This window comes from Salvelinus sp. IW2-2015, linkage group LG33 (genome assembly GCF_002910315.2).
Source record: "Salvelinus sp. IW2-2015 linkage group LG33, ASM291031v2, whole genome shotgun sequence".
NCBI classification, from domain to species: domain Eukaryota; kingdom Metazoa; phylum Chordata; class Actinopteri; order Salmoniformes; family Salmonidae; genus Salvelinus; species Salvelinus sp. IW2-2015.
This window is the reverse complement of record NC_036872.1, coordinates 15,463,896-15,477,437: the sequence shown is the minus strand read 5'-3', so window position 1 is coordinate 15,477,437 and position 13,542 is coordinate 15,463,896. Positions and strand designations below refer to the sequence as shown.

The window sequence follows — 13,542 nt, the reverse complement described above, 5'->3', positions numbered from 1 at the left end:
TCTTTACCCACACAGGGCACTAATGAGATGGAGCGCTAGAGCAGGCGACCGTTAATTAAGGGAAGTATGCAAGAGAAGAGGCAAAAAGCAACACGCTCACAGCGTACATACATTAACTTTATCCCACCTCATGCATGTTCTTTCTCCTTGTTGTTTTTCTATTCCTTTTTTTCACGTAGGTTGCACAAACAACAGATGGTTCCGACGCCGACCTGTGGAAGGACGGCTTATTCAAATCCAAGGTCAMCCGCTACCTCTGTTTCACCAGAGATAATGTAAGTGGAAATGTAAACTTCTCAATTTCCCTATGCATCATGCAATAACACCTCATCCCTAACACCTTTTTTGGCACTGGTTTGCTTGGTTTGCCCTCTCTAGCGTTCTCCTGTGCAGCACTTTGATAATTGAAAGTGCCATAATGTTCAATGAATTTTAAAAGTCTGTTTTTTTWAATTAATGTAAATACCAATATGAACCTTTGATTATATGATTGCATTTATATTATTGATGTGTGATATCTTGGTGGGCTCCCAGGATTATATCGTTGATGTTCTTGTGTCCTCCAGAGAGGGAGATTTATGATTATTCATAGTATTACAATGAGATTTAATTTAAACTATTTCACTTTTTCCAATGAACCTTGTCCCTGTAGAGAATCTGGATACCTCCCAGTGATTCTTCAAAGATGATGCACACATCAAAAATGTTGTTCCCTTTATAAGAAATTACACCTCAAAAGGCCAGTTCAATATGGTTGGAAATGGGGCACCTATTTAAAATAACAGTAATAACTTCTCTGTTAATTGAGCTCTCCTTGAACGTTCTCTACATATCAACTGGTAGGCAAATTTTCATGGTCTTTTTTTACACTTAACATTTGAGAATAGAGAACACCAATTATCCTGCTATAAAGCCTACAGTAGATTTGATAAATGACCATGAAATAGAAAACACTGGGTATCATCAGTATTCACCCCCTCCTTGGATTTTTCTTCACCTTTCTTGCGTTACAAAGTGGGATTGACATTTATAAAAAAAAATTAAAAAAAATCCATCATTGATCTACACAAAATATTCCATAATGTCAAAGCTAAAAATGTTATTCTGCAAATATTTACAAATTCATACAAATTAAATAACTAAAACATAGTTGTTGCATAAGTATTCACTGCCTTTGTTCAGGCATGCCTAAATTAGTTCAGGAGTAAAATGTTGCTTAACAAATCACGTAATTAGTTACATGGACTCACTGTGTGAAATAATAGGGTTTGACATGATAGTCAAGTATTGCATTTCAGGCACAGATTAAACTACAAAGACCGGGGAGCTTTCCGAAAGCCTCCCAAAGAAGGGCAGTGATTGGTAGATAGGTAACAAATCAGACATTTCATAACACTTTAAGCATGGTCAAGTTAATAACTATGCTGTGGATGATGTATAAACCTCCCAGACACATCTTAAGATACAGTCATCCTTCTGAATTGAGCTGCAGGACAGGAAGGAAACTGCTCAGGGATGTCACCGTGAGGCCAATGGTGATTTTAAAACAGCTACAGAGTTCAATGGCTGTGATGGGAGAAAACTGAGGATGAATCAACAACATTGTAGTTACTCCACAATAGTGACCTAAATGACAAATTGAAAAGAACAATATAATATACAGAAAAAAAGGCACTGAAGTTATACTGCAAGAAAACATGGCAAAGGAATGAACTTGTTGGCCTAAATGCGAAGCTTTGTTTGGGGCAAATCCAACACAACACGTCACTGAGTACTACTCTCCATATTTTCAAGCATGATGTTGGCTGCATCATGTTATGGGTATGCTTGACATTGGCAAAGACTGGGAAGTTTTTCAGGATAAAAATAAACGGGATGGATCTAAACACAGGCAACATACTAGAGGAAAACCTTCTTCAGTCTGCTTTACAACAGACACTGGGAGAGGAATTAACATACCAGCAGGACAATAACCTAAAACACAAGGCCAAATCTACACTGGAGTTGCTTACCAAGAAGACAATGTTCCTGAGCTTTGATTTAAATCTGCTTGAAACTCTATGGCAAGACTTGAAAATGGCTGTCTAGCCCATGATCCCCAACACCTTGACAGAGCGTTAAGAATTTGAAAAGTAAAATGGGCAAATATTGCGCAATACAGGTGCAAATCTCTTAGAGAGAGAAGACTCAACACCCTAATTGCTGCCAAAGGTGTTTCCAACATTAACTCAGGAGGGTGAATGCTTATCTAATCAAGGCATATTAGTTACATAAAATGTAACAGTGTTTAACTATGCTTACTATGTTATCCTTTTGAAACTTAAACGTAAAGAATTTGAACAAATTCAGATAAATATATGACATGGGTTTACTCCATTCATCTGACTGATCAAGTTAATGGTCCTACATTAACCAAGCAATGATTTGGGACCTAAACAGTACATGTAGATACTTTAGCCCAAAAGACTGATAATATGTCAACAGGATTGTAATGATTAGACAGACATTTCAACCTTTGTTCCTCCCACAGTTTCTGTCAGTGTCTCAGTTTACAGCCTTGYGGTTGGAGTTAGAGGAGGTCACTTTATCAGTTGAATGAATGCCCCATTGAACAGTACTCGACTCCACCCTACTCAACATTTTATACTGTCAAACTCACACTTTTCTTTTATAAAACTATGATTTTACCTCATGCCCACATTTGTAGACATAATAGCATTTTTGCAAGCAATGAATTATTTCTCTGTGTTCACTCTGACATATCCTCGTGACAAATCAATCATTTGTGGTTGGATACTACTACTAATTCTGAAAATAGTTCCATTAGAATCCTTGTGAGAGTGGTTGAAGCCAGCCCTTGTAAATGCACCTCTTAACGGCTGCCTGCCTGCCTGCCTGCCTGGGACGGATCTCAGTCTGGTCCACAGTTTAGTATGTGTCACACAAATAGCCTTGCCCATGTTCCTGTGTATTATCTTAAAATGTGTGTCCACTCTGTTTTAAAGACTTTGGCACAAATAAAACATGACAGAGCCATCAACAAAGGCTATTTTGTCTGCCAGTCAATGTAGCCCCCTCTGTAACTGTCGGTGACAAAAACAGATTCTGCAAAATTAGCCACTGAATTACGTTGAAGGAAGTAAATACTTTGTGATTTATACTCTAGGTTGGAGGTAGATGGCCCTTTTGTCAGGTCCTGATGGGAAAAAAACATCTGAAGAAAGGGTTTCATGCATAGTAATAACATTCATCTATATTCCACCCTAAGTCAGAATAAAAACAATCAATACAACATTTCTCTAACGGTGATGACTGCTGGGCAACAGTAGTAGTGGAATCCAGATTTCCGGACGCGCCAAGTAACGACTCGGTCACCCCACTCTCCATTGCCGCTGTGTATTATTGCAATTTACTACGGCGAAAAATKGAAATATAATGACTGGAGGCTGGGAGGCTGAGAAGAGTCATGCTTGAAAATGTCAACTAAACAGTCCCTGATTGTTTTTAACCAAATTTTGATGAACAGGCAATCCGGCCTGCCTCACATACAACCCCGCTGTTTCCCTCCAAGGCTTGAGAATGATTGCAAGTTCACAGATGCATTCTCATTTTTAAAAGAAGCTATTATGGAGTAATTACTTTCACCAACGTGTCAACTCCTCTCTTTAGAGACTTCCCAAGCTTTTAGGAAATCATTGATTCAGTTGTCTTTGTAATTTCTTTTCAGACCATTACAAAAACGGAATAACCCTTACACTTTTGTAATAAGAAGTGGTTCTTACAATCTATTACATCTGAAACGTGCATATGTCATTTTGAATGTTTTCCTGTACATTAGAGCCAGTCGTCAGATGTGCTCCTTGACATGAGGTTGATTGATTTGAAGGACACTCTACCAGAGGGCTTCATACCCATCCAAGAAACAATAGACACCAGTAAGTAAGCATTTCCCCCTAAACCACAACCGTACCTCTGAAGGTTTTTCGGGCCCCTCACTAGCTTTGACTTTGCTTTAATCAGCCTCTGTGGAAGTCCTCTGGGGCAGCTTAGCTTGAGATAGTGAATGTTTTATGGGTGCAGGTTAGCTTAATTTATGATAGTCTGTGGGAATAAAAGAAACATTTTGCCCTCGAGGTACACGGGAAGAGAATCATGAGTCATTGTTTATCTCAGCTGGAGCTGTGCTTTTCTTTATGAGGGGCTTATTTATTTATGTATTTATTTGGGGAGAGGACGAGTGGATGGGGGTTATCTAATATTAATGAAATGCATTCCCCAATGCTTTAGTGCTCTTTGAGTGCTATGTATTCCCCCTCACTATCCAGGCCTTGAAAATGTAATAATATTGTGGTGTGGTGAGTGAGTGAGGAACAGATGTTTATTATTTTTATTATCATCACATTTACTCTACACGTTCTATCAGTGGTTGGAAATAAATGGGGGAGGCACAGAAGTAATATGGGCAAGCATGGTTATGTTTTCTAGCTGGAATGAAGAACAGAAAGATGATGTGTTGTTGGGCTATGGTTTAATGTAATGTTTTATTACTTTATGTGAATCCATGTTTAGTGTATACATCTAACGTGATGTATGAAATGTTACCCTGCACATCCAGTAAAAAAATACATTCATATTTGGCAGCATATATTGTGGCTACTGTACGGGTTAGCATTTGTCTTTCGTTTTCTAGTTATCATTATTGGATTTTGTCGGTGCTTAGCAGTATTTAGTGTGTTTATAGTTCATATCATTATTTTATGCATAGCCGTGACCAAGAGATGAATTTGGCCTCTTGTTCATGATCCCTAATATGGTCTGTCTCTCTCCTTGTCCGTCAGAGGAGCCTGCCTTGAGGAAGAAGAGGCTGTGTATTAGGCTCGGCCTACGCCTAGCCACAGAGACTGCTGTGTGTGACATCCAGATCCAGGGGAAGTCCAAGCACACCCGTCCACACTACACGTGTATTGGGTGAGTGGACGGACCTGTAAAAGCAGAAGGAATATTGTATTTAATACCTGACACTCATAGCATTGTTTTTTGACATGCAGTTCTGTGGCAACGTGCGCAGTAGGTTTTCATTGATTTTGCATAGTCTCCAATGAGCAGGATCCCTATTTCCCTTCTCAAAACATACTTTGCCTGCAGCCTGCTAGAGGCACCTGCCTGGACATAAACAGTGCACAGTCTGTCAGTAGTACCTCATTTCACCACAGGTATGCAAGAGAAACAAAGTGCTCACTCAGTCTTCTGCTCCGATCRTCCACATGTCTGCTGTTTATCAATCATATTTGAGCTGTACTCTCATCAATTATGTCATTGAATTAGAATAATGGATTTGGTCTTGGAATCTTTTTGGAATGTCCTTGTGACAGTGTTGCTCATGAATTTAGGAGTTTAATTTCCCATTTGACTGGTGTGTGACTCTTGTTTCTACAGAGAGCTAAACAATATGGACATTTTGTATCGAACGGGAAATGTGCATCCATCCACCGAAACCGCTATCTACGACTCAATGCCCAACACCACAAGGTACATACCAAGTTCCTAATGAGACTTTTATAACCAAGCATCAACACCCTCTCTCTCAACTTTTAGTTCAAAAGGACCATGCCWTTGTTTTGTGTTTACAGTATTTGGAAACATGAGTCCCAAGTTCAGATTTGTCCGTTTTGTGTTCCTTTAGGTATGTTTGTGATCCATTAGTCAGTCAATACCTCTTGAGTGATGTAGTTTATTACACACAAGTGATTGACAGTTCATACTCATACAGTACATGTTCTGATAGCTGTGCCTGGTCAGAGAAAGCAGTGAAGGAGTACTGGAGAGAAAGGGAAACTAGACAGGATCCCCTGAATGGGAACATAAGTTCAACGAGGGCTGAACTCCTGCTATTTGGTCTCTGTCTCAAGTTGGAGAGCCTGTTCGCTCTCTGACTGTGGTGACATTAGTGCTGTTGTACTGTGCAGACAAAGGGGAAGAAACGTAGCCTGGAGAGAGAAAGAGAGAAACAGCTGCAGAGGAAGGGAGGGGAAKACAGAGGCAGGTAGTGCAGAGAGCTCCACCATGCCATACTGTTGCTGTACCGTACCCCCATCCTCAGCTGCTCTGTCTGCCCTGCCTGGGGCCCACAGAGAAGGAGCAGGCCTTTGTACTGGGGCCAGATCCAACAGCCTAATTATTTATTGCAATGAAGTACTGGGGATTTCCAGRGCAAATTGTAAGTAAACAATCAAGATTCCTTTTGAATGGCGGTGGAGAGGGGGGCATGGCAGGGGTATCGATGGGCTTGCCGGCTTGGAGTGCCGCTCCTGGAATGTTCGAGGCTCAATGTGGAGAGCAGTATGAAGACTACTCCACTCCACAGCAGAGGTCAGAGTGAAGGTGGCCAGACTGATGGAGTGCTATTCAAAGGTGAGACTGTTCATATGGCTACTGGTGATGAGAGAAAGCTGTTTGATTTAAAGGCAAGGTATGAAGTGCGCAAACTATGATTTGAGAGGARAGACGCACAAATCAGAGTTGTGTGAATCGCGAATATTTGGGGAGCAGATAGTTAATAATGTTTGATGTCTCGAAACGATGGAGAAAGCCTAGGCCGTGTACCCTCTCAACTGTTACCAGTAATCCTTAGCTCTTTTGAAGCCCACTTTCAAGTCACTGAGGCGTTGGGGGTAAGAATAAATTGCACCTCGAAGCAACAAACCCCCTTCTGATGCCTGCTGAGATCACAGGCTCATGTTTTTGTATTAACATTAAGAAATTCATGTCACAGCTTGAGAGCCTTCCCTTTAGTTCCTTTCCATCCACAATGCACAGACACATAGGAGCAAGATGATATACTGAATAAGAAACTCTCGCCAGCCAAGGTAGACAATGCCATTTTATGAAGTGAATATTGCTGGCATGTTCTTTGTTGGCTGCTCCAGACTCCTCATTATAGACAGATAAACAACCAACACATGGAATGGCCACACTTTCATTACACTGAGTACCTTGTGCTACCATACATTGCAATATTTCTGGAGTGTTTATGAGGCATCCCACTGGGCACAGATGTCAATTCAACGTCTATTCCATGTTAGTTCAACGCAACGTCATTGAAATGACGTGTTAACAACTTTGATTTCACTTTAAGGTCTACACCTGTTGTATTCGGCGCGTGTGACTAATAACATTTGATTTGATTCAACCAGTGTGTGCTCAGTGTCATATGAGCGATGTTTGATTCAATCAGCCAAAATAAGTATGTCCATGTTTTTGAACTACACCGGCAGTTAGTATCTGGTAACTGTCATTCTGAAAACTTGTTTGCATCACTTGAACTCTTTCCTCATCCATGTTCCGCGTCTGAGAATTCCCTCCTGTACACTGTGCTGTCTTGGGGCTATCTATAACAACTTTATGGCCGTTTGAGAACCGCACCCCTTAAATGTAAGTGCCTTTCACAGTCAGTGGAAAATATGTTTTAAACGCAGTCAATTTTGTGTACATTTTTTATGACCCTTGTAATTTTGAATGCTGGTGATCCCTTACAAATGTTAGGTTGCCCCAGGCAATGTGAGCTTGTTAGAGTTGTGCTCTGACTTAAACCACTAAGCCACTTAAACTTTTGTCAGCATTTAAAGCTGTCAGCATCTAGGTCAAAGTTAGTGTACTTTGGTACTGAATTCTGAGTGGTTTTCCTCCATTTTCATTTGATTTGTACAACCAATKAATTTGTTTAGAAGAATAAAATCGTATGACCATCCCCTGCACGTGCTTGGCCTCCACTTCAGCGAGTGCCATAATAGCATCCAAGAACAAGCAGACAGGCCTTGTTTTGAATAACCTGAGCCTTTAGCTAAACTGAAGAGAGCTGTTATGTACTTTTTCTGATCAGTTTCGTCTGGAACATCCTTACTTGCTGCCATGTCCCGTTTTAAATTATTGCTTTGGCCTGGTGTCAACCACTTCAGCTCTCTTTCCATCTTGAGAGAAGCCAGTCAGCCACTTCCTGACTCCCTTATGTGGAAAAGCTGTGCTGTCCTGTCAGGCTTTTAATGCATCCACTACAGCAGCCCCCTCTCCTTTCATCTACGCTCCTCCTTTCCAACGCTGCTATTTGTTCTCCTGATAAAACTGTCATTGCTAAGGCTGATATCTGACCTCTAGATGGACTGGTGGCATAAATTAGCCTTGTGCTAATATTGCAATGTCTTTTTTCTCCTGCATAATCAAGTTTTTTTTTACATTTCTCTTGGAATAATAGCCTGATGTACTGTATACCTGGACACTTTTTAAATCAAATGGCCTAACGATAAAAATGTTAAGGCCAATCATCTTTTCCACACCGTAACATGACCATATTTGTATGATTTGCGGTTTAAAACATTATTCATAAAGTAACTGTCTGATGGGGGTCAGGARATATAATTGAATGCCACGATTGACATGCATGCAGTCTCCTCTAGCTTTTATATTGTCCTTTCCTCTGCTTTTGACACTTTCCACAGTGTCCCAGCTGCTATGCGGTGGCATTGTACCTGTCCCCATTCCTCACTGCCTAACCAGCACTGTACCATATTCTTGAGGGAGGCCATCATTGTCTGTGAGTGTGCTGTTTTGACAGAGCCCCCAGCCATAATGACATCGTCAAACTTACTGAAAGCACTYTTTTTCTTTACTTTGTGGAATCCTAAAAAAGTTGGCAAATGTATATCTCAAATCAAGCAAATGGATGCAGAACGGTGCCACAAACGAGAGAATCATCAAGTGAAACCTGATGCGCTCCGTGTGCTCAGAGATTTTCCTGTGAATTCATGCAGCTATTCTTTTCAGCACCTGACACAAACCTTAAAGGAAGATAATGATGGGTGAGAAAGCAGCCCCTGCAAAGCAGGACTGTCTGCATATTGAGGAAGGTGTGGAGATGTTGTCATGGAAGAGGCTGGATGAGTGTCAAAACAAGCGCTCCCAACTCCCTCTATGGCAGCTCAGGCTCTTCCCTGATATTATTTTTTTATCCTTGTCTTGCCTCTCTGCAGACTACTACTTGTCTGTCCACTGTCTAACAGATGTTCTCCTCTTCTTTTCAGATTGACAGCTTCATTTTCTTTTACCTCATTTCTATCTCCGACCACACTGAACAAATATATAAAACCATAAATTGATATTAGGATTTAGACAGCTAATTGATCTTATCAAGCAATCAGCAGTACTCTAGTTTTACTTAGAACATTTTGACTTGAAGATGTGAGCCAGCTCAAAGTGGATCAGGTTGTTATTTATGCATATGGATTTTATGCATATGTGTTTGTGATTACATTCCGCATCGATTTTATTGGGCCAATGGGCTCCTGAGTGAAGTTGTAATTGTTTAAATCTTTCAGGCTATGTTCCCAGTTTTACAGTAATTTAATGAGGAACTACATTGTAATTAAATATTCAAATTAGGAACAAGTGTCAATATGCCTCTCGTTGCCTAGAATGATGATTCATTGTAGTCAAAACTCCAGTGGCCAACATAATCTGAGCCCAACTGCTACCGTTGATTACATAGCAATACACTTGCCATGTTTTTATTTTAAGAATTAGACTTGATTTGCCACATGGTACCATATATCCAGTACACCCAAATCATGTCTAGAAATCCCAGAATTTGGAATAAGACAGTTCTTTGGGGTTTAAGTTTAATATGAAAATGGAAACTCTTAGACCCTTTACTTTATACTATAACAAGAAGATGCACTTTATGTGAGCAAATTGCTGATTTCATTCAATACAGTTCTTCGGTAGATTTTATGTTTGCTGATCATTTCATTGGTCCATGAAGGTTTGTTGGTGTGGGAGKTTCAACCATGCTCTATTCTATGGCAATGTTTGATCTTCCCTTGATTTCATTTAGCGGCAACCCATCATTTCATTATAAAGTGCTTTGTTTTTGTACCAGGAAAGATGCAATATTGAGTACAATAGTTTTCAAAGGCCACCTAAACATATCTCCATTTTGACCTTATCAAATTGATGATATTTGAGCAAATGGATGTTTCAAAGTAGGTTTTCTCTGAATGCTTCATTTACATTTGTGTATCTCAATGGATCGGTTCATTGTTCTATGCTATATCATGAACCAAACCGCTCAAGCGCATTTCTTCAAAAGAGCATCTAAACAATCTCCCTTCAGTTTATCAGTGTTTGTGAAATGTCTCACTGCTTGGAGAGGCATGTCCCTTCCCTTTTCAGCATTGGAGTCAACCTTTGCAAGGTAAGGGAAGTCTTCATTAAATGTGGCAATCGGTTCCACAAGATTGATGCCAACCTTTTAAAAATTCACCATTGGCCTGGATTTAAGATGGCCAAATGCTGATGTAAATGAACAGGGGAAAAGTCGACCCTATCATGGCAAATAAATCTGAGTTGCAAGCCTTAGCTCATAAATACCACAACCTGTCAGGGAGTTTGTTTTATTGTTTTTGATAGAAATGATAGCATTTATTTATCTAATCAAAAGAGATAGAAATGTAGAATGGCCACAACTCATGCAGTGTTGCCATCAGAATATGCGGATGTGCAGATATGTCACTAGTCTTTTGGAAATGAATTTTTTAGCCCCCTGAAGATGATTTGTCCTAACTGCAAATGGGCAAATACACATAAACATACAGACAATACACAACTACAGTATTTGAGTTATTTGTTTGAATCCTTGTGACCCTAGCTAAGGGTATTTAAAGTTCCCATATTACATGAACACCTTGCTCAGCATKACCCTACATTTGGACACACTGTAGCCTATCGCTATATCAGAGTTCTGGACAAACTCATTTTAACTTCAATGCATGTTCAAAGTCACATTATGCAGCTCTCTTGAAGCTGAGAAATAATTTGCGCTTGCTGTGGATTTATCGATCAGTAGGGCTTAGTCACAGGGTGTAATTCATGATAGCTTGATTGATGAGGATTGCAATCTTATACGGTTTGTTAGCTCCAACTGCCCATGAAGTGCATTGCATGCTGTTTTTTTTGTAATGCAAGCCTGTAGTATGGTAAAACAGACTTCCCTTGAGTAATATAATTTATATTCCTTTAGCACAAACCAGGCCCTAATCCCAGACCCAAACCATTAAAGACCTACTAAACCCCCTGGGCAGCTCACGTACAGGTTAGCTTTTATTTCATGTCTCCATATCCAGCCCCTTTTCTGTCAGGTGTGTCTTGTCCTGATCAACGCGCTGTCTGACTTGAAGAGGGTGGGGGTGTCGTCATGGGGATGATGGGGTTGGAATCGTAAGATCCTGCCCCAGTGAACMCCTTTTCCTCCTGACACTGAATCCACGCCTTGGCGTTCTTCTCCAGATCTCAGAGAACATGTCACCTTCAATGTTGTGGTACACTTGTCTGACGTGACATGGTGCTTTATCTCCTCCAGGCAAATACCTGCAGCGCTCCCCACCAGCACCTACAGGAGGAGCACAAGCAGGCCTGACACAGAGAGCTCCGGTCTCTATACCATATCAGGTAAACTGTATCTTTACTGCACCAAACTCAACTACACTTAGGGAGTCTCACTGTGTATGATATGGATTGTGCAAATTATACAGTATGGTAAGGCGTCTTGCAAATGCTCTGAACTAAATCAGTTTAGCTCTCTCACTGTGCCCCAATCTGACCCCCAGTGAGCTGACTTAAATTCCTATCACTTCTATTCATTGCAGAATCAAGGTGTTTTAATATTTCTAGCCATATGTTGTTATAAAAGTATTTAATCTCCACCAACGTGTAGATTGCTCCTTTGGTAATTGATCTATGCACACATTCCATGTCTTTTATCACAGACGTGTAAAGAGCTGTGCTTATCTGAAAGAATGAACAGTGCTTCCCAGAGGAGCTCAGCATTACACTCAAGAGAACGTTTAACAGCTGTCAAATATGATTCATCACATGCCACRCTCACATTTACCTGCAGTTTTYTGCTGTAGGAGAAATGCAAACTGAATGCTCTTTTAGTAATAATAGAGTGGAAAGTGGAATGAAATTGATCTGGACTGGAACTTAGTTTAAACTTGGCTTAGTCTATGGAGTCAGAACTTGCTGAAACACCGTAGTGTGGGGTGGTGCTTCTCCAGACRAGGAGTGTGGAGAGTAGAGCAGGCAGGTTTTATCCAGCTGGAGAGAGACACCATGTGGTGAGGATTCCTCTTGTTCCACAGTGGCGAGATAGCGGGGCTGTGGCATGCACTTATCATCCCAGTTATCCCTGTCACACACTGACCGTGTCCTTACAAGTTTTTAACSATAGTCAAGTCTACCAGTCCACTATTATATGATCTCACACAAAGTTCATAACATATAATTACTGATTTAGGGATAATTTTTGTTCTATGTTATTTAGAATGATAATGTTACTGTTTGTAATAACTATCTACAGTACCTGCTACCTACATTGGTCTGGTCTGTGGCCTTCCATGTGTTATACCTCTGTCTGGACAGTATTTGAGTGACAATAAGAACCATAGAGATTCAGTACACTGCCAGCAATCATCATTTATCAATAGAGGCTGTGCTCTATAATCATACGAATGTCGTTGGTGTCTGCTCTTTTATCACCATGTCACAAAATCTCCAGCCCTGCTCTCTTTTTGAATCACTTTGTGGGGTTTGAAGAGAGGGGTTCATCTTCCCAGTCATACTGTACAAAGACTTTCTCTTTCAGCTTCATTTGTCTTGAAAAGAGAGCCTTCCAGCCACACATTTAGATTGTGAGAGGCAGTATCTTTCCTCCTTCGTTAACAGTGTGACGACCTGCAGACCAAGTGTGGGGTCGGAGCAGACGACAGGTTTGTGTTAACTGTGAGCTGCGCGGTGTGTGTGGTGTGTTGACAGCTGGCCAGGTTCACGTTGGTCTAAAACCATGTGCGCTCTGTCAGGGTTGTACAGGAGCCTTCTTTAGGATTGATGAATTGCCTGCTTTCTTGATTAAACCCTCCGTCACTTCCCAACAAAACAAAAACCCCAAACAAAAAAAAAGAACGAGTCGAGGGGAGGAGAGGCAACATGTCTGGGAAATCTGTCATCTTCAGTCACTTTATGTGGAGATGTGATGTGCGGGCGCTTTGACATTTATAACCAGAATATTAAAAACTAATTCATATAGATTTTTCAAGCTTCTCTCACTTGACAGTTCAAGCTCATTTTGACAGAGATGGAGTTTTCACAACAGCCCCAACCTTTTGTTTATTTCACCTKTATCTCTTTGATCCAAGGCAAGTTTCTTTGCCAATTATTTCCTATACTATTGACAGGGGAGAGTTATTCCTGGTGCATGTAATTATAATGAAATGTGCATTTATGAAATGTGTTAGGAAATGTATTGTATTGTAAAAAAAATGCATCTTCAAAGGTATTTAGCCTTCAAACTCAACTCTGGACCTCGAAGCCAGTTCCACTGCATTTTGTTTCATTGTTCCCCTCTAATCAGGGACTGATTTAGACCTGGGACACCCGTTGTGTGCAATTAATTATCAGGTAGAACAGAAAACCAGCAGGCMCCGGACCTTGTAGTGT

At 40.6% G+C, this 13,542-nt stretch overlaps 1 protein-coding gene across 2 annotated transcripts in view; it reads left to right on the top strand.

Annotated features, from left to right (window-relative positions):
• LOC111957783 (multivesicular body subunit 12B) overlaps positions 1-13,542 on the top strand; it is a 37,432-nt gene that overhangs the window by 10,672 nt on the left and 13,218 nt on the right. For both annotated transcript variants that reach the window (XM_023978789.2, XM_023978788.2), the window contains 5 exons: positions 180-275; positions 3,839-3,935; positions 4,839-4,968; positions 5,437-5,529; positions 11,408-11,496. In XM_023978789.2, coding sequence (XP_023834557.1) covers positions 180-275; positions 3,839-3,935; positions 4,839-4,968; positions 5,437-5,529; positions 11,408-11,496 — 505 coding nt within the window. The remainder of the gene's footprint in view (positions 1-179; positions 276-3,838; positions 3,936-4,838; positions 4,969-5,436; positions 5,530-11,407; positions 11,497-13,542) is intronic.